Source organism: Apaloderma vittatum, unplaced genomic scaffold (assembly GCF_000703405.1).
Source record: "Apaloderma vittatum isolate BGI_N311 unplaced genomic scaffold, ASM70340v1 scaffold14429, whole genome shotgun sequence".
NCBI classification, from domain to species: Eukaryota; Metazoa; Chordata; class Aves; order Trogoniformes; family Trogonidae; genus Apaloderma; species Apaloderma vittatum.
In genome coordinates, this window is record NW_009733621.1 from 15,625 (window position 1) to 36,688 (window position 21,064).

The 21,064-nt window shown below is 45.6% G+C and overlaps 1 protein-coding gene across 1 annotated transcript; it reads right to left on the reverse strand.

Annotated features, from left to right (window-relative positions):
* Nucleotides 1-1,040: 1,040 nt before the first annotated feature.
* On the reverse strand, nt 1,041-20,622 carry HEG1 (heart development protein with EGF-like domains 1). The gene is made up of 13 exons (XM_009875985.1): nt 20,340-20,622; nt 19,032-19,336; nt 17,984-18,698; nt 15,180-15,293; nt 13,476-13,570; nt 12,169-12,227; nt 11,536-11,696; nt 9,673-9,807; nt 3,895-3,937; nt 3,750-3,787; nt 3,150-3,237; nt 2,034-2,208; nt 1,041-1,190 (listed from the first exon to the last, which is right to left on the reverse strand). Exons 1-13 carry the CDS (start codon nt 20,620-20,622, stop codon nt 1,041-1,043), a joined length of 2,361 nt encoding a protein of 786 aa, XP_009874287.1.
* Between the last annotated feature and the right edge of the window lie 442 nt (nt 20,623-21,064).

Below are 21,064 nucleotides of genomic sequence, written 5' to 3' on the forward strand. Positions count from 1 at the left end.
CCAATGTACTGAAAGCCTCCACAGCTCCTACAGAACACGACGTGGACTGTGGAGGCTTCAAAACTATGGCCCTTTCATACTGCCCACAATTCAGGTTTCACCTTTCCAGCCAGGGCTATCACATTCTTGCTCCTTCCCAGATTCCTCATAAGGAGCACAATGAATTCCCAGCTCATCTCTGTCCTTCCTGCGAGCAATTATTTAACATTATATTGCTGTTTCTATAGGCATTTAAATCTTTGCAGGGAAACTGAGCTCCAAAAGATCCTATACGGAAGCACTGTGATGGCAGGTAGTGGCATCACTTCTGAATAATGGCGGTTAACAAAACAACAACATACTGGAACTCTTCTATATACAGGAATTTTTCAGTTAAATTTGCAGTGGTATAACTAACTTTCCCATACGTCTTGGAGACAACCAACCCATGAATTCAGCTAGCATTGCCAGGCACCAGGCTTCAGCAAGGACTCATCCGTCTGGAGAACTTCTAGTAACAAGGTGAGGGCCAGAGGACAAGCAAGTTTCCTTGTGGTGTACGAAACAGAAAGCAATGCAGCAACGTAAAAGGGAGTGGACAAACTTGCTCTATGAAAAGCAGCTGCACAGTGAATTTTTGCATGAAGGTTGGCTACGAAGACAAGCACAGTCAACAGTGAACAAGATTTGTAAACAAAACACTCCCTAGTGGTATTCAATGCAGAGTGCTGGGCACAGTTCATCTGCCTGTACTAATCCATGCTTGCCGTGTAGCGTAAAGGGTGAAGCAGCAGCTCAGAACAACTCTGGAATACATGTGTTAACTGCCATCTGGGTCTTTTAGTGACGTACAACTTGAGGCATTCCCTCCTCCTTCTCTCTGCTGCTCAGCAGGTGTAACGGTTCCTCAGGGCAGTGATGCTTGCTATGAAATTCAAAGTCCTTCCTGTTGAACGGGAAGAGTAAGACTGATGTGGGCTGAACCACCCAGGAGATAGATTGTAGCTGGGGATCAAGGGCCACAAAACTGTGTCAACCTTCCACTCCCTCTCCACTCCCCACTAAAAATAGTCTCTTCTTCTGGTTTCATCACTAATGAAGGATGGATTGTACTGTCCAGGGTAGATGCATGAATGTCGAGATCCAGGCAAACCAGTGTAGGGAGGATAAAGTCCATTTCTTTCCAGTTCAGGATTTCTCAGTCCAGTTGGCTGTATTAGCAGAAAAAAAAAATAAAAAGGGTCTTATTTTCACAATCAGATCCTTCTTCAGTTACAGCCTTTCCACCTTTCCCAGCAGTTATTTCAGCAGCTAAGGAACACTGTGATTGCTAATGATCTCTATAACCTAGAATGATTTTTACTGTGGGAGTTATACATCACCTGAAGGGATTATTCTGATGCAATCTAGTTTCAGCATTTTGCCAATCAGCAGACTTGAAGTTTACCTGACTCCTCCAAGCACAGTCTAAGTGCACGGTTAATTTTTAATCCAAAAGCCGATGACCTCAGGTATTGAAATAACTCTAACGCAAAGGATATTGTCCAAGAGCTATCCTTAAAGAAAATGCTTCTAGAAAATCCAAATTAGTCTCTTGCTTTGAGTATTACCTGAGAGCAATTCTCTCCCCATTAACCATAGGTACGTACCATCTCAACACAGGCACTTGAATTACATGTGAAATACAGGGAAATACAAAGTGATTTGACCTTCCTTTCTCTTCCCTCACCTTACTTAAGTAAATCTCCTGGGGACACCTGGTTGAGGAACTTTGATATCAAAGAGCAAGACTGTACAATCCTTTTACCCAGCAAATAACATCAAGCCACTTGGTTTGATCCGTTACAGATCAGATCCATGCAAAGCCCTCATCACCTACTGCTTACAAAAAAAGTTCCCCTTTCTCGTTGCCAGTTAAAAAAAAAATAGAAAATGCATTTACATTTCCAAATCTCTCATTCTCACTGGAAGAAGGAAGGAGGATTATTTCCCTTCATGCTGTGCATGAACTGCATCAGGCACCAAGGGTTAACAGTTAAGCTATGGATAGATACCGAATAATACACATCTGTCATCTGCAACAGGTTCTTGGTGCTTCCATTCTCCTGCATCTCGATGGTCTCTCTGCCCCACTCCTGAGCCCGAGGGTTCTTTGGGTATTCAGCATATGGTGACATCTGGAAATCTCCACTTTTGAAAATGAGTTTACTTATGTCATTTTTACTCTTCCTGTTTATAAAAGAATGAAGGAAAGTGAAAACATACAACATACTCCGCTGTTGTGTATGCACTTCTGACATGATAGGAGATTTACTTTATGTTATGAACATTGTCTGGGAACAAAGATCACCTCAGAAGGGCTACAGTCCAATCTTCAACTCCACGGGAAAGTCAGATAAGAGGTCATGCTACTCAAGGCATTATCTGCTGGGATTTCAAATCTCCAAGGATGGAGATGGTATAACCTCTGGTGTCCTCCTGGCTCAAAACATGGGGGAATAAGCACACAGCACTGTGCCAGCCAAACCACTGGCACGTCTATGTTACTGATAAATCCAGCTGCTGACTTTAATCACAGAGCTTTGAAATCCTAGATCAAGGGGCTGGAACGAGGGAGAGAGATGGTGTTACTGCAAGACAGTCCTTTTCATGATACGTAAATCATGAAGCCTGTAGTCCAAAGCTACCTTCTTGTACAGGAACTGTGTATATACATGTATGTGTGCATCTGAGAGGGAGAGACACACACAGTGAGAGCACGTGCAGGACTTGTCCACAAAGGTAGTTAAAAACAGCCTTAAATACACTTAAACACCACTTGAGCAATGGCCAGTAAGCCCTCCTGTTGACTTAACTTCTCCTTTCTATGTAGCTTGGATTTTTGGAGACTGGTCCCTGGCTGTCTTACAGCTCTGAGTGGGAAGGACTCCTTTGCATCCTCACCCTTATAGGACATGATTGCCATGGGCATCCTTAGAAGACACCGAGTTGACTTTTTCAGCGTGATTGCTGGGGGAAAAAAACCAAATGCCTGAAATGAAAGCACAATGCAATACTGCAGTATCTCTGATTAACCCACTTGCTCAGCTATCCTATGTTTTCACGTTTTTCAATGTTTTGGACCTTCAGGGTTCACGTGTGATGCCATGCAAGCCAGCGGTGGCACCTACCGGCAGCAGGTGACGATCAGTGCTATGCCCATGATGAGCAGGAGTCCTCCTCCTGCAGCGGCGATCACCACAGTGATGAGCTGATATGCTACAGATGGGAAAAACGGAGACTCACTTAGAAACAGTGATGTGGTTGTAAACACTAAAGTAAATATGTCCTCATGCAAAGGGATTAACTGTTTATTTCTCATCCCTCCTCCCTCTGTAAGCAATATTGCCTTAAATTTACAAGTGAAATGCTGAAGGAGGAACAGGCTCTTGTTTCCCTAGGGGATGGATTCCCTTTACTGATAGACCAGAATAATTCCAAAAATATATCATGGATTCATCTCCAAATATCTTGCTTTAAGAGTGACTACTACGTGTCCTATCACAACAGCATATCCAGAGAAAGGAGATCTTTCCTTAGGAGATAACATTAAGTCAACTTTATCAAAGGTGGTCAACAAAATAATTTTCAACAGAAAATGAAGAAATAAAACCCCTGACAGGAGTAGTGTGTACCTGCTATATTTTAGACATAGTGATTTGCAATTACTTGCTTCAAATTTCCCACTTCTGACATTGTGGAAATGAAAAGACACTAGAGTTGGTACTTACGGTTTCCACAGTTGAATCCACCTAAACCAAACGGGCAGCTGGTAACAGAAAACAATGAGAGTTTCAGCGGCTTAGTTGTGCCCACAGGTCACCACAGCAGTATTAAGGACGGTGGGGTAATAGGAGGGCAAACCAGTGACCATACCTCACACAGGTCTCGTTTTCCAGCTTATATCCATCTTCGCAGGCTAAAACCACAGAGAAGAAAAGGGCCATGAGCACCGCGTAGTGGTTGGTGCAGGGCAGGCATCTCCCACGGCAGCCTCACCTCAGACCAACCTTGGGGACCCACAAGCCAGCCCGTGCTGCCGGCACCGCAACGCTCTCAAATGTGACACAGTACCTGCTCTGGTTTAGGCAAAAACCCCACACTTAAATTCACCTCCTGCTGCCTTTGACAGGACCATTTCAGGGCTTCCCGGCAGAGCTTGCCAAGAGCCTGGCACAAGGCGGGCACCAGGTAATGCAATTCCCAGCAGAAACCCTTCTTGTCCTAATGGGAACTCACCGCACATTCGCACTGCTTCCCATGGAACAGCTGCGTAAAAGCTCCACAAGTGCCTCCAGTTTTTGATTTGAAACTCCATTTGAACATTGCTACTTTAGCACTGATACACATTATTAACGACTTAAATGTTAGCATTGCAGCAAAATGTCATGCAAACACAGCACGGGTAACCCAAAGTGGTGTGTTATATTTTGTCTCGTGCCATTTTTTGTTCTTGTCTTTCAAATTCGGAGCTAAATCAAATTTTGAAATACATTTCACTATACAATACTTATTAAATTTACCAGGTCTAAATAACCCAGAAAACAGCTGTGTACAAAACACTGGTGAAAAACTGAAACCATTGCTTCAAAATAAAATAACTTCTGTGCGTATGGACAGCTATCTAATGACTGAATTATCTGAGAAAGTCATACTAGCCTTCTGCTAAGTAGCAAAGGTGATACTAAAAAAAATCATACAATTACAAGCTTCAAATTACTGAGAAGATCGCCACTTTCCTCAGCAACGGTTCCACCAGAGCTCCTGCAGAGCTGTTGTCTTTCACAGGGGCAGCGCAGGTGGTCGCTCAAAGACCTGAGCAGGAGTGATATGGATGGAGTCGCTTTGGGCAGAGGGACAAGCCAGGGCCAGCACATGCAGAAGCCCTTGGGGGTCTGTAAGACATCACCCAGGGGTCTGGAAAACCCCTGCAGGACACTCCACAGGAAATACAGCTAGATTGTTAAGTGAAAACAAAAATGCTCATTTTTTTTTTCCCTTTCAAGTACCATATGCTTAAAAAAACGGTGAGACAGCAGCAAACAAGCCCTCTTCTCCCTGCCTTGCTCTCTAATCATAGGGAGAACCAACCCGCAGCCAAAAGCTCGGGCACTCTCTAGCCCCAGCAAGTGCAAGGAAATCTGCAGGGAGAGGAGGGGGCTTCCAGCTGAAGTCCCAGGTAAGCTGCAGCAAAGCCCCCTCCTCCTCCTCCTCTGCTGCTCCCAGCACACCAGCCGCCTTTTCCCCTCCCTCCAGCACAGCCAGTGCTGCAGAAACACTTAGCACAGGAGGGAGGGAAGGAAGAAAAGAAGGACGAATGTATAACGTTGTCCATTAGGATGAGCTGGTAATATCACAGTAAACCAAAAGAGAGCACTAGGATTCTGGCTGGATTCAGAAGTTTATAGCTCTTCCAGTACCAATAACAAACGATATTGATGCCAGCAGGGAGTAATGTGACTGTGACCTCCTCCTCATAACACAGGTCACAGAACTTCCCTAAATCTAATTCCAGTTTCAAATCAAATATTTGAACCAGAGCTACATTTTAGAGAACCATCCAAGATTGATTTTAATATTTTCAGTGACAGACAATCAACCACAACCCTAGGTCAGATGCTCATAAAGTTAATTTCTCCAGCCATTAAAAACATTCACCTTCTTTCTGGTCCAAACTATCCCAGTGTCAAATTCCAACCTTTGGGTGTTTGCTTGCTGGGCTGGAAAAAGTTATACGACCACATTTCTCTGCCTGACCATCAAATCACTCCTTTGCCTTTTATAAAGCAAAGTGCACTGAGATCTTTGAGTCCCTTTTTTCTTTTTCTGATCACTCACAGGTTCTCGTTGACCCTTTTGATTTCTGGTTTCCAGAAACAGATACCACAAGTCTAGGGACAACAAAACTTCCCCTTTTCTGACTGCCCGTGCCCACTAAATCCACCCAGGGACCACATTAGCCTTACAAGCCAGAGCTGGGGACCTCGTTGTTACCCACCAGACCCCTCTCACAGCTCTGCCCAAGTCTCTGCTTTCAAGGAGACACAACCCATGGTGTGCCTGGCACTCTGCTCTTGGACGCCCAGCCTCGCTCGTGGTTGTATGGACGTACTGCTTGCCTACATACCATTTACTAGGCATCTCATGTCACCCAGCAGGCCATTTTTGGGCACGTGGGGTATGTGCACGCAGATGAGCGATGTGCTCGCATCATAAATATTGCAGGTCTGGGCATAGACTTGATGTAGTAACTGGCATTAATTATGATGGGGAGGGGAAATGTCCACAATAGCTGGTCTTGCACACCTTTCTCTGCCTCGCTGCTCCTCCACCACCCCTTTCACTTCATTTATTTCCCCAGAGCTGGGGATGAGGAGTGTGAGGCTCTTTATGTAGCTCTCCTGCTGCATCCTCATCAGGACTCATTTTTCTCTCTCCAAGATGGTTTCTTTGAAGTCAAGGACGAGACCAGACATAACCGGACAAGAGTTAAGAGCCTCAGTCAACAAACAGCCAGGGCAAGACTAGTAAATCCCAAAGGATCCTTGCCTGGCCTATTCGTAACACCAAAGAATTAGCAAAATGAGACCGATGGTGTTGCTCCTTTCAGTCGCTAACAAGAGCAGACCCAAAACATTATTGAGCAAATGTTTTACCAAAGCGAGCCACAAGAAATCGGCAGTGAAGGGGAGGGAGGCACCACCCTGACAGCTCGCTGGAGTTGCCTTCTCTACGAGCGCAGCAGGCCTGTGTACCCCAGCCTCAGCCCCAGCTGGGAGGAGCCTGCAGAGCCCAGTCTGATGGCACCCCCTCAGCCCCTGCCTGATAACGTGTGCAGGACACAAACTCTTCGAGTGGTCTCAAAGCTGGAGCTGTGCCTTGGGCAGGAGCAGCCCTGGGACCCCATCGGCACACAGCTCTCGGGCCAGGAGGCTACAGGGGCAGTAAAGAGGAAGAGCAGGATCCTGGACATATATCTCATTAACGTATATAAATATCTGAGGGGTAGGTGTCAAGAGGAAGGGGACAATCTCTTCTTAGTGCTGTCCAGCAATAGAACAAGAAATAATGGGTGTAAGTTATAACATAGGAAGTTCCACCTCAATATGAGGAGAAACTTCTTTACTGTGAGGGTGACAGAGCCCTGGCACAGGCTGCCCAGGAAGGTTGCAGAGTCTCCTTCTCTGGAGATTTTCAAAACCCACCTGAATACATTCCTGTGTGACCTGCTCTGGGTGATCCTGCTCTGACAGGGGGGTTGGACTAGATGATCTCTAGAGGTCCCTTCCAACCCCGAACATTCTATGATTCTACGATCTCTCTGTCTCACCTAAGCACTCAGTGCTTACATCTTTTCCTCTCCTCACCCTGCCTTTTCCTGTCACCTTGCTTTCTTCCTCTGGCATCTTTCCTGCTCCTTTGAATGTTCTCCCAGGAGAGCTTTCAGACATGAGCAGGGAATGGAGGAAAGGCTTAAGTGTCAGGGGCCAAGCAAAGCTATCAAGTTTTGCTTTTCTACTTGGAATTTCTTTGCCTTTTCCTTACCAAAAGAGACTCAGGGGTCTCTTTGAAAACCTGCTTTGTTGCTCCTTGCTTCGCTGCAGAAATGCTCTGTACTATTAAAAATACCAGGCTCTTGTACAGCACATTGGATTTGTCATCTTGTTTCTAAAACAGCCCTGAAGATAGGTTGAAAGGAAAGGTTGAAAACCAGCAAGGATCCAGAGAGAACCAGGTCAGTACCACTGCCAAAACGTTGAAACTCTTGTGGCTTAGAGATGTAACTATTCTTGGGTCCAGGGGATGCTTTTTCAAGCACGTCCCAGGGGACAGACACCACAAGGCAGGACAGAACAATCCCTGGGGGTCAGGGCAGCTGATCTCCCATGCCCTAGAAGCTCTCCCAGCCATATTCACCTTCCCACAGAGTGATCGGACAGGGCAGCACAATAGCCATTTCCCTCTTTGCAAATACTATAATTGAGTTACTGTACCATATTTTCACAATCCACAATGAGGGTTGGATGTTCAAGAGACCTCAGTTCCTGTTTAGTCACTAAGAGGGCAGAAATGTTCAAAGAGGCTGCATTATTGTATGCTATATTTACCAGAAAATAGCCCTAAATATCAAATGAGGGCTGTTCCTCGGTTTTGAAAAAAACTTTAAAAATCCCTACTGCCTGGCCTACCCAGCTGGGAACAAAGTGATGCTGAAAACCTGGCACCTCGCTGGAACATGGCACCATGCAGCCGGTGCTACCCTCACGCCACTGCTCTGCAGCCTAAATCCCACACCAACCCTGTCCTTCAGACACTCAGTAAGTGCTTCTTACTGACAGCAGTGAGCAGTCAGTGCTCAGTAATATGCTTCCTACTGACAGCAGCAAGCTGAAAGTAGAATTGAGGCCTCCTTGTGTGTAGAGAGAGTTTTTTATATTTTGTACAGCAAACAAGACCCACAAGTTGTACATGTACAAGATGTTAGATCTCTTAACCCTCTGCAAACCATTGCATCTGAGTATCTCACAGCCCTTCAGGTATTTTTCTTCGTAACACTGCTTGGCAAGAGACACAGATGAGAAAAGTGGAGTAACTTGCTCTGGATCCCCACCATTGATGATGGAGCAAGAATTGGGCAAAAGCCTCCCAGGTTTCAGCTCAGCTGCTCACTCACTACTAAAGACCTTCTCTGCCTCTCAGGAGTCAGTAGAGATGGTCAGTATTTCCTAATTTAAATCCTTCCCCCAAGATGAAGGGAGAGAAGGAAAATACAATGGGAAAAAGTTTCGCTTGGAGACACAGAGTGGAGGAGAAGCAGGACCATGACCTGGTGCTCCGAGATGCCCATCTCAGAGCCTGCAATACCTGAGTTATTTCCAGGCACATTTTTTCTCACTCTCTCTCCGATTAGATTTTGAATTGACAAATCATCTCCTCCTATTTCAGCAGCAAGACACTGCCAGAAGCAATATATAGCCACTACTGCAACTCTTATTGATATGTCATCAGAAAACTGAATTTCTTAAGAAGCCCTACAACAACTGCTGGAACTAGGGAACGGACACCCTGATCCTATAAGAAGTCATTCTGACCACTGGCACACAGACAAAGTCCTTGTTTAAAATACAGCAAAATCAGCAAAAATCATTTCATGATCTGAGGATTAGCTAAAAAATAATCTAACCCTTAAGCTTAAAATTTCTACTGGGAAACGAGCTGTAACATAAATTCGTAATCATTTTCAGATACTTATTTTAAAAACACTGATGATGTATTAATATAAGTTTGTGAGTTTAAAGCGCTTCTAAGTTTGCTGAGAGTTCGCACAAAATCAAAACAGGAGCAGACGCACGTCATCCCTGCTCTGTGCCACTGAACTGGAGCCCAAAGCTGTCAGGCCCTTCTCTCCCCCTTCTCAATCACTGTGACTCACAGCGTGCCTCAGAAAGAGATAATATTATTCCTAGAGAGAGAGACTGTATCTTCAGTGTCTGCTGAAAAGTCCCCTAACTAAATAAAAGAAACTTGAGCTGCTAATATTTATGCATAACACTGAGCTTCTTGCATGCACAGTGATACACACACACTCATTTCCACTGGAACGAAATGTTTAAGCAGAAATCCAGGCAAAAAACACCACGTAAAGAACAATACCTCTGCAGGAGTGGTCCATCTTGTTGTATTTGAAGTATCCGCTTTTGCACTGGCAGAGCGCGACTCCATCGAAGTCGGTGCATTCAGAAGTTTCCTTGTCACACTCGGGGTCCTTCTGCTTGCACAAGCTGCCAACTGGGGGGAGAGGCGGCCAACATCAGCGCGGTTCTCTCTGAACCCACCGTTACGCGTATTTGTTTCCCCAGGCATCACATTCGGTTCTTTCCTTTTAAAATAATATTTGTTCCAGTAGGAGACAGTCAGCATTACACTATGTCACCACTTCTTGAGTACCTACCGTCATTTGTACAGGCAAACAGAGGGGGAGAATAATAGATGTTCCAGCTCAGAGGCAGAAGGGGAAATGAAAAAGAAAAATTTGGTTTGGCTCAAGCTGAAACACGTTCACCCCTTGAGACAGTTCAACAAATCAATTTCTAAGTTTATATCGAGCAAAATATTTTGCTCAGCCCCCAAAAATCTTTTTCCATTTCAGTATTAAGCACGATATTTTTTCATTTTTCAAACAAAGAATTTGTACTTTCATTTACATTACTTTGAAGCAGTGTTTTACTTTAGAAAGCCAGATTTGTTACAATGAGCATTCAGCAAAACTGTGGCTAAATGATGGAAATTGTGTCACCAAATTTACATTTACGTTTTTTTTCTGGGAGGTCAGACTAAATGGAATGAACAAATGAAAAAGTATTCTTGAGAAATAGGATTTTATGGAAACCGTATCACTCATTTGGCAATCACATTTTATAAACCTCTCCTTGCCAGATTCATAATTTCTTTTTTTTTTAATCTGACATATTTTCTTTTAAGTACTTAGACAACAACGTAATTTGTTTCTTATTCCTTTTACTTCAGATTAGAAGTAGACTTTACCAGAAGCATTGTATCGGAGGTAATGGCTAGACATAATCTGAGCGGGTCTACCAAATAATTTAATTCAATCCATGGCAGAGCGTGGGCTTTAAAATGTGGCATGTTAAAAAAAAAGCACACGCTAAATTTCTCATCTTCATGTTTACATTGCCAAAATGATCTGAAGGGTTTCCCACTACACCCACGTTAATTGCTGCCGCCCTTCGTCCCCAAGGCCAAATCTCGAAGTCTCAAACCCCAAAGCCACAGAAGTTTCCTTGCAGGAGCCCACCTTTCAAGGGTGCTCACTCCCTGCATCCTGCCGGTACCTCCCACAGCTAAACCTCCCCTACCGCTCCCTAAGCGAGGGCCGGGAGATGCAGGGCAGAGGGCCAGCACCACCGACGGGTCCACCTGGAGAAGGTCCCACACAATGCTGATGTGGTTCTTCAGGTCTCTCTGTGCTGTACCCAAGTTCCTTTTTCGCGGGCAGAGGATTCAGTGCAGAAATGAAAAGCTCTTTACTGTGAGCCATTTTTACATCTTGTAACACTGAAATCGGGCAGGCGGGAGAGAGGAGCTCCCCACATAGCCTCCTGTGGCTCTAAACGACCTCACTGGGTGGTTTTTGTCTCTTGGCTTTCACACCGGCTCCCCGGCTCCCAGTTGTGTGGGTGGAATTAAGACTTAGGGTTTTTTGATCTGGCCAGGGCCCGGTGTCACATCCCGGAGATGAAAGGCTGCCCTACAATGCCTTTAATCCTGTGATGCACAATGTTTTCAGAGAGTCAGATTTCTCACACATGTGGTGGAGATAAGGCTCAGTATCTGCGTCCCTTTTGTACTGTGAGGCTCTTGACTCCCATTTAAATAGGATAAAAAAGATTTAGAGGGGGTTTTCTAAACATCAAAATCTTTCTCCTCCTGTTATAAAAGAAGCCAAATAAAACATCCCTTTCCCCTCCTGCCGCAGTCCCTCCAGATGCTCTTTACCTCTGTGGAGTGGTTTCAGGCTCGACATGAACTGACAGGCTTCGGTGGGGGATTTGCAAGCTCGAATGTAACTTTTCACACTGCTGATAACGTCATAGAAAGTCACGTTGGATGCTAAAGAGAACGTGGATTGCACTGAAACATGCACAAAATTTGCCTCCCTAACAGAAAACAAAACAAAACAGCCCTGAGTACCACAGGTCAGTCTGATGTCATCATTAGCACCTTATATATAGTACTCTTATTAATGTACATTATACGTAGGACTCTTATTAATGTAAGCGATGCTTATTACAGACAAAATATTGCATAAATACTGAAACAGTCAAGCTTTGGAACAGACATTAAAAACAGGACAAACACACAGAGAGGTAAATTTGGGGCTAGAAGGGGTGCTGGTAGTTCACTTTGAAACCAGCCATTAACCCCTTGTGGGCAGCTCACAAGCCTGCCCCCAAGCCACTCAGGCCAGGAGGAGGGTACCAGGAGAGCCGAGCAAGGTGGCCAGGAATTCCCCATGTCCTGTGCTGCCATTGGACTGGACTGTTACCCAGCTCAGCACTGACTCAAAACAGAGAACGTAGATCTCAAGTTGAACATCCCGAATATTTGAGTTTATCATTCAAGCCTTACCTGGTGGCCTTAACTGTGGAGTGGTGGTACCCTGGCAAGCCCGACAGCGACGCGTTGAGCTGCAAAGGAAGCAGAGAGTAGCCACTAGTGCCCCAGGGGATGATGGAGGGAGGTAGCCCAGCACACAGGATGGTCCTCCTAGGTCACCAGCTCCCTCCCCAGCATTCACCACAGCTGCCTGTTGAGGGCGAGGGGGCTCTGCAACCCGGCAGCTCATCTGCTCCACTAGAAAGACGTGCTGTCCTGTTGCCAGCAAGGGACATCTGAATTCACCACTGAGCAGCCTTGGACCGGAACGAAGACCTGAGGATTTTGATGTGAGCGCTTGCCTGACGCCCCACTGTGCAACAACCACAAAGGCTGAGGACGAGCCAGAAGCCAGCAGTGAGAGAGTCCCGTGTGGGGCTGAGCTCAAAGCAATGCTCTCAGAGGCTGCACACCCTCCAAGGAGCCTCTTTCTCCCTCGATCCACACAGCTGTTTGTTTGTTCCCAGTACAAGCTGTGCAGGCAGCATCAAGGCAACACACACTGGCTGCCCCTTCCCTTGGCAGCATCTCCAGATCACCTGCTCCAAAAAGAGTTGGGATGAACTGCAGCCAGTCCAGGAACGGCTTACAGTATGAAGGCATGCAGGCAACGATCTGGCAAAAAAAATAAATAAATGGGGTCTTTTTGGAGCAATTGATGGCACAGCGTATGGTGAAGCCACCAGCTCACCCAGTGCTTGCTCTCAACTGACCGAGAGCTACACGGTTGCAATAGCATGGCGGAGAAACTCCACCAAAAGGAAGGTATGTCTGGGTGAGTGTGCTGGGCTTCATCCCATGGGGTTTGGCTAAGAGCAAGGGGGCACCAGCTGCAGTCCAACCTGCCCCAGCACCTGTGAGATTTACTGATGAACGATGAAACCCAGAGTTACTGTTTTAACGTTTGACCTTGGAGGAGCCCTAATGCCCTTTTGAGCTCTGAAAAAAGCAATGCAGGCAGAAGACACTTAGAAAGAAAGGAGGCTACAGAAGTGTGAACACAGCCACAACACAAAAAGGGCTTCAGGATTTACTGGGCAGATGTGCTACCCTAAGTCTCAAACAGACTAATCTCTCTGCTACTGTCTTGACAGGCTGGGCAACGCAGGGGAGAGAAGTGTGCTGGGATTTAAAAGTGTACATCTCACCATCCTACTTACAGCAGACCAGGATGGTCTAAATCCACACTACAGAGTCTCGTGGCTTTCCACGACAACCGTAAGAGGAGCAAAGGGGACCTGTCCCATCAGCGTTCCCAAAGTGCCAGCAATGACACTCACCATCGCCAGGATTTCACCCTCAACGTGGAGGAGCTCTGCGTACTTCCCATGGGTCATGTTAATTTTCAGGGGGACCTGGCCAATAAATATTCTTACTAAAAAGAAGAATAAGACAAGTTAATCAGAATATGTCTCCGTGCCATGTGTAGATGCAGTTTCATCTATCTTACACAACAGAACTGTCTGCAAGGAAAACCCTTTCACGCAGCAGACAGAAAATTCACATCTGAGAGTCACTGCCCCAGTAGAGTTCCAGCTGTGGGATTTTTCCCAAGGTTTACTGTGATGTTCCTACAGCCCCAGTCACATTTTGGAGCCCAAGGCTGCTGAACAGCCAGCATTTCACCACAGCCTTCATACATTTTGTACAGAAACAGACTAATTTAAAAGGATCCCTGAACACACAGAGGGATGGGTAAATTTAGTAGCAAGAGAGTTTCAGGTACCAAAGCTATTTAAAATAATTTGGAGTAAATTCTCAAATCTCTTACTCTTCCCTGCGATGAAAGGAAAGCAGCCCAAAAAGTCAAATTAAAGCACTGTTGAAAGGATATTTTCATTTTTCAAATTGCTGGACAGAATGAGCAACGACATTTGAAAAGAGGTCCAAAAGATGCATTTTTCTGTGCTTAGATTCATATTTGATTCACGGCAGCAGAATGCAATAATCCGAGTTGTCCAGACTTGGAGAGATAATATCCCTAAATCTTGTATTAAGTGTCATGAGATACTCAGCGAAAATGAGAACTCAGAGCTCCAGTTTCATGTTCTACCAGAAAAACAAATACGGTTGCAGATAACATTATAAAGCCTCCAATTCTTTCTCATTTTTTCCCATCCACAGAGCCTATCTTCACCACAAATTTTATATCAGACAGCTCTAATGTAACAACTCTGGGTAAAAATGAGATGAGAATCACCTTCACAGTATTTATATAATCTGCCCGTAAGCAAGTTCAAGGCATAATCAAAACAACTCTCTAAATTAGAAGCTGACACATTCCAACTCGAAGAAATGTTTCAAAACACTCTTCAGGGACACCTCACCCATGTTTCCTTAGCAAAATTTCCATGCTTCTAATCCTCGCTGATTAAGGGTCAGAAGAAACTCCAGCAAAACAAATTCCCCTTTACAATGAGACATTGTAAATCCTTGAGATTGAGAGTCCTCTGACAGAAAGGAGGGGGTCAGAATCTGAGCTCCAACTAATAACTGTGCTGCTAAAGGTATGAAACAAGACCTTGATCTTACAAAGACTTTCACGGCTGCTTAATTTTCCGCACATGGCTGATCCCACTGAAGCCAGGTTACACAATAGCCCCACTCACTTCTCCATCGCTCAGGTTTGCAGGCCTGGGAGCTACACGATAAGCTGCTAAATGCTTTTTGAGGGTTTTAAAACACATTAGGAACAGAAGGGGCACATCTGATCGTACCAACAAGCCTGAGGTCACCGCTCTGTTGCTGAGTTTTTAGGAAGCCCTCAGCTATCACTGCGCCTGTTCCCCGAGGCAGCCCAACACACCAGGTATTAGATGCTGCACTTGTACAAACAGCCAAAGGCTCTCACTAAAAGTGGTGGTTGGGAGGAACATTAAGCTCCTGAACTAGTCTGAGCCTAGGTTAATTTATTGTAGAAGATTACAGACAATTATTTCCATCTTTTTTCTCCCCTTTTTTAACTTTTATTTTCTTACCTAAATTGCACTTTCCTTTTTCCAGCTCGTATCCAAGAGGACACTGACAGATATAGGAGCCATGGGTGTTGTTGCAGGTGGCCAATGCAGGACACGGGTTGGAAAGACATTTATCCACATCTACAAACGCAGAAAAAACCACAGGCTATAGTTACAGAATCACAAAAGTCCTCAGCTGCTGGGCTAAAGAAGATCAACTTGGCTCGTCTTCTGTGGTCCCCTGAGCATTCTCAGATGCTCCACTGCATCAGTTGCACTTACCGTTTATCCTGCCCTTAATTATTCTGCTTGAGCTGAAAGAATAAATACAAATCACTTTCTCCTGAATATGCATTCAAAGCTCTTGGGATCCAGTGTTGATCCATGTTTACATGAACATCCAGCTTGTCTACAGAACTGCTCATCTGCAGATCTCAGGGTGCTTTTCACAGACAAACAACCCTACAGTTAAAAATGGAGAAAACATAGAAGGGACCTCAAGAGCCAGAGCTAGACATGGAAGCAGGGGCTCCTTCACTAGTCCTGCCTTTGTCATCCAAGCCCATTTCCATGATCCAAAGCTAGTGCTTGAACACTGATGCAGGCTGGAGATTACCCAGGAACGGTGGAGGCAGCCCTGGCTGCCGTCACCTCCTCTACCGGGGCTGCAGCCTCCTGCCAGGCAGGGGATGGTCCCAGCAGCGACATCTGCCTGTGCCACCGCTCGTAGTGCAGTTCCTGCTGGGCGAGCAGACACCAGCTGTGAAATATGGAGCATCAGGGGATTAATGACTGTAGACTCAGACACTTCACAGACTAGCCGACTCAAACTGCAAATTCTGGAGAAGATATCCAATATTTCCCTTTGAAAAAAACCATACCCTAGTCAAAAATGCTCCTCTTGCTGGGCACGTGACTCACACGAGCACAAACAAACACGTGTCCCAGACACATGCAAGGGCAGGCTGCAGGCAGGACCGCGGACTTGTCGGTGACAAGGCACTAAAAGACAGCTTACACACCACTAGGACCTATTCTGTAGCTGCTGTTGAGCACTGCAGCAGGGGCAGGAGGATGGGCTTTGTGGTTAAAGCACAAAGCACAAGAGCAAAGTCCATCTCTGTATTTCTGACAGCACAGCGATAATCTCTGGCATCAGGCAGGCCCTGCAGACCAGACAGTGCCGAGTCGACCTCCGCATCGGGACACACCACTAGACCCAATGTCCCTGTCTCAACCAGCCTGGCATGGCTACCTCAGCATCAGCGAGAAGGAGGTTTGGTGTCTCTGACCTAAGCAGCCAGAAGTGAGTGGGCAGATTTTAAAACGTCAGCTTTCACTTTGCTGTCCTTCATTTTGCACAGTACTGTCCTGCCCTTTGTACACAAGGGATCACGGCAGCTTCTTCTCTCATGGTAGTGAGTGTCCATGTACAAAACCATGTCCAAGGCAGCAGAAGGATCTTTCGCATTCTGGTAAATAGCAAAACTCGGTATTTAAAGGAAAGCGTAACTGGGCAAAAAGTGTGAATCAGCTGGTAAAAAGGATAGGCTACCTTAATTTTTCAATTGAAAAAAATCCATTTCCCTACGGTGAATTTTTCTGTATGAAGCTATGGCTATAATTAAAACCAATCAGTCTGAGAAATAACCTTTAAATACTTAATTATTGGATGGAATATATATACTATTGCCAGCATTTCACTGAGATTAATGCAGTAGGCACACACAATACCCTACAGTGGCATGAGGACCAGGGTCCTGAACTTGAAACACACAATTGATTTGATTCATTAAAAAACCTCAGTCAATGTATTTACTTGAGAAATTAAGGAGCCTGGCAACTGTAATAAATGACTGTAACAACACACTCAGCAAGACTACAGCACTCAGACTATGAGGAGATGCAACAAGCCCTTGAGGAGGAGATTATTTAGTGAGGTTGGGAGAAAACAGCCATAGGTCATAATAATAGAAAAAGTTCCAACACAAATATCAAGAGCTGGTCAATTGCTGCTTCTCATTGATAGATATTGTTGACCAACCAACAAATACAAAATACATCCTATGCTTCCCTGGAAGGCCAGTCACCCTTATTTCCTTAAAAATCTCAAATTGCAGCTTAACGTCAGGTGTTATCACTGTTAGCAGCAGGCACTGTCTGCAAAAACATGCTGCTAACTTCACAACGTGCAGCCTCTAAGAAGACACTAAACTGGAAAGTAAAAATCACTAAACAGAACTGGGATTTTAGCTAAATGCAGGACAGCTTAAAAGCACCAACATGGAGATCAAGTTCTTAAACTCTGCTGACAACAGACTTGTTATCCACCCATCCATACACAGAATCATAGAATATGTTGGGCTGGAAGGGAACTTTAAAGGTCATAGGTCATCTAGTCCATCCCGTCTGCAGTGAGCAGGGACACCTTTCACTAGATCAGGTTTCTCAGAGCTCCATCAAGCCTGATCTTGAATGCCTCTAGAGATGGAGCCTCCACCACCTCTCTGGGCAACCTGTGCCAGTGTTTCACTGCCCTCATGATACAGAGCTTCTTCCTAACGTCTAAACTAAATCTACCCTGCTCTAGTTTAAAACCATTGCCCCTAGTCCTATTGCTACATGTCCTTATAACCAGTCGCTCACCAGCTTTTCTGCAGTCCCTTCAGGTACTGGAAGGCCCCTATAAGGTCTCCCCAGAGCCTTCTCTTCTCCCGGCTGAACAACTCCAACTCTCTCACAACCCACTGAAGACCCTTAAAGCGGACCCAGGTGTTTCTGACCCCCTCGCCCCAGGCCTCACCACTGATGAATGCCATTAGACACATTACCTGTTGCTGGAGATGACAGCCTCAGCCCAACTGTGCTACTCGATGGAAGAACGGTGGTTGGTTTGGTGGCAGCCAAAGTAGTTGCAATGCTCACTGTGGTCTTGCTGGTTGGAGGGGCTTCAGAAGGACTCGTAACAGGGATGTTTTCCTCTGTGACTTTACCAGGCCTTGCAGTGGTGGGATCCACAGCTTCTGTGCTTTTACCAGTGGTATACATGTGCTTGGTAGCAGCAGGTGTTGGAGCTCTGTGGGCCTGCATGGTGCTAGCATCACCGGGGGTTGGCAAGTGACTGGACGGTGTTGTCAGCACAGCGGGTTCCACTGTGGTCAGTGCCACCACGGGGACAACGACACTGTGGTTTGTTGCACTTGGTGAGGAACTAAGGGGTGCATCTGTCGGCCCAGCCTGTGAGGCATCGCTGGCCGTGGTGAGCAGCGGCATTGCCTTCCCAAAGCTGCTCCTCTGGGTGGTCCTCTGGGTCTCCGTTACTGTCACAGGAGTGGACATGGACACGACATGTCCACCAAGCTGCTCCATGGGCCCTGCAGGGAAAGGGGACCCAGTGGAAGTAAAGGTGGTGCTGATTTGAGGCTGATGCGTGACATTGTGCTTGTTGGTCCCTCTGGGCGAGCTCCCAGCCACGGCAGCTGTGGAAGGCACCCGCCTGACCACAGTCGTAGCGACAGAGGTGCTCGCTTGATCACTGTCCTTGGACTGCACAACGGACGATGGGGATGAAAACAGAGGCAATAAAGACGCTAATGAATAAGATGGGGAAAGCAATGAGGAATTGGGCATGGAGGTCGACAAAGCCTGCAGAGGGGGTGAAGATGCCATCACAGAGGATGAGAGTGGCTCAGGTGATTCTGATGATGCAAACAGGTAAGTTGGTGGTGGTGTTGACAGCAGTGAGTGATGCAGTGATGACAGTGAGGAAGAGGCTGGAAATGCTGATGAAGACAGAGATGATCTGTGAGTGGTCAACAACTCAGAGTCTGTGCTGAAGAGAGCTGTATTTTGTACGCTGCCTGCAGAAGCAGAAGTCACCAGTTTGGAAGAGTGCACCAGCAGCGGCTCTGTAGATGGTTCAACAAAACCACCATCACTGGATACGTTGCTCCTCCTGTCCTGTGCCACAGAAGATTTTGATGAATCAGAAGGGCTGGAAATTTCAGAGAAAAAGGTGGAACTCTCTGAGGAGTCAGCAGAGGTGCTGCTATTCGATATAGACAGGAGGGTCCTTTCTCCTCCTCTGGTATATATGGTTGAAATGTACATGCCATCCGTATGAGAAACCGAAGTCCTTTTCTCAGCATCGATGCTACTGACTGGCTGACGGCTACTTGAAAAGCCTGAAGTAAAAGGACAAAATGTATTAGAAAGCCAGAGCAATATGAAAGTATTTTGATGTCATATTAAAATCACTTGCTAAATACATAAAATGTTCTTGTCTGTGAACTAACTCCTGCTCTTCTAAAAATTCAGAGCACCATCCAAGCACGGGTATCAAGTTAGGAGTCCTCTGTGCTACTTAATTGATTCTAAAATCATGAACTCGGACAGACATAAGGCTCCTGTGAAACATACAGGTTTCTAAAACACCGTTCGTCCAGTATTGTTTTTCTAATGTAATTAGGCACTTATCTTTCTGTGATATTTTAAGGCAAGCTAAGTGGGAAAACCCATCTGTTCACTGTATCACTCATAATTTACAAAACTCATATCCTCTCCCTCTTATCCTCCATTCCCAGCTAAAGAATATCCATCTTCTTCAGTCAGTCTGTGTTTAGACATGGTGAACTTCATGTGTCTGCAGGATAAAATCATTACATTATGTTAATTTGCAGCTTATCGTGAACTCATTGATTGAGAAGTTTGCAGTCAAGAAATTCTACATGAGCAGCAGTCAGTTTGAAAAAAAATCAGATTATTTAGTGTAAAAAGTGCAGTCAATCTTATAATACAAATTTCAGATAAGTTTCAGATGAGTTCAGCAATCTGTAAAAATAAAGAATAGGGTGTTGAAAATTAGATTTAATTCTACAATTGACTTAGGTCACCATGAAACGCTTCTGAAAGTATCACCCAAAATAAACCAGTTCAGATGCAAAATAATAATGCGACTATCAAAACTGGACAGTTTCCCTGATCAGGTTCACAGCTTCACTTCTGGAGCAACTCCCCAGTGAGGTAGGGTCTGGCTTTGAGTCCTTTGATGAAAACATCCCCTGGAGCGAGCCCGCAAGTGGCATTGCATGTACTAATGAATGAGAACTTTGTATATATCACAGATAAATGCAGGACAATCTGAATTCCTGCCCCTTCTCAAATGTACACTGGGAGACACTAACTTACTTGTGAGATCGTTCTGGAACGAAGAATAAGTGGGTATCTTGGAAGAATGTGGGAAGAGCATCTCAGTTGCGAAGGCATCGCTGCTGGCAGAGGTGTTGGTCACCCCGCTTGGCTCCACCGATCCCGGCCAAGCTGGCCCTGGAGAGCTGGTGGTTTTGGTGTAGGAAGCGGAGCTCTCCGTCCCACCAGCCAGCGTGCCACCCGTCACCGAGCGCAGGGTCCTCTCTCCATCGCCAGCAGACGTGGACGAACTGTTGGCAGCATCAGTGATGGGGCTGGACATCCTTTCCTCAGCACTTGAGCTGCTTAAGGAGTGATGGCTGCTGCCCACGGCTGGAGTAGGATCGGAAAGGAGAGCAGAGAGCACTTGTGAGTTCTACAATAATTCTGTTTGGAAATGCAGATTAATAAAACTGCACAGGTAAACACAGATTAAATACAAATTAAATAGATCTCACATATATATGACCGGAAACATGTATTTAATGCACAAAGCCTATGCCAAAGAAACAGGACTGTGCAAACACAGAGGGACAATCGGTACCATAGAGTCAAAATGGCATATTTATGTCATTTATAACTAGCGGCCCAACTGAGGCAGGTAGTAGATGTGTCCTAGAGCAAGAAGCTACATGTCTTGCTCCTGAGACTCATTTGTTAAGTGTCAACAGATACACAACGCCAAGGAGCAGAGTCACCACTGCTTGTAAATATAGAATCACAGA

Bases quoted from the DNA above. Each gene is read 5' to 3' on its own strand.
- HEG1 (XM_009875985.1), bottom strand. From the start codon at position 20,622: ATGTCCAGCCCCATCACTGATGCTGCCAACAGTTCGTCCACGTCTGCT. The intron at 3,788-3,894 runs GTATGGTCACTG...TTCTGTTACCAG, and splicing joins GAAAACGAGACCTGTGTGAG to CTGCCCGTTTGGTTTAGGTG. The intron at 2,209-3,149 runs GTAGGTGCCACC...TTTTATAAACAG, and splicing joins CTGATCGTCACCTGCTGCCG to GAAGAGTAAAAATGACATAA.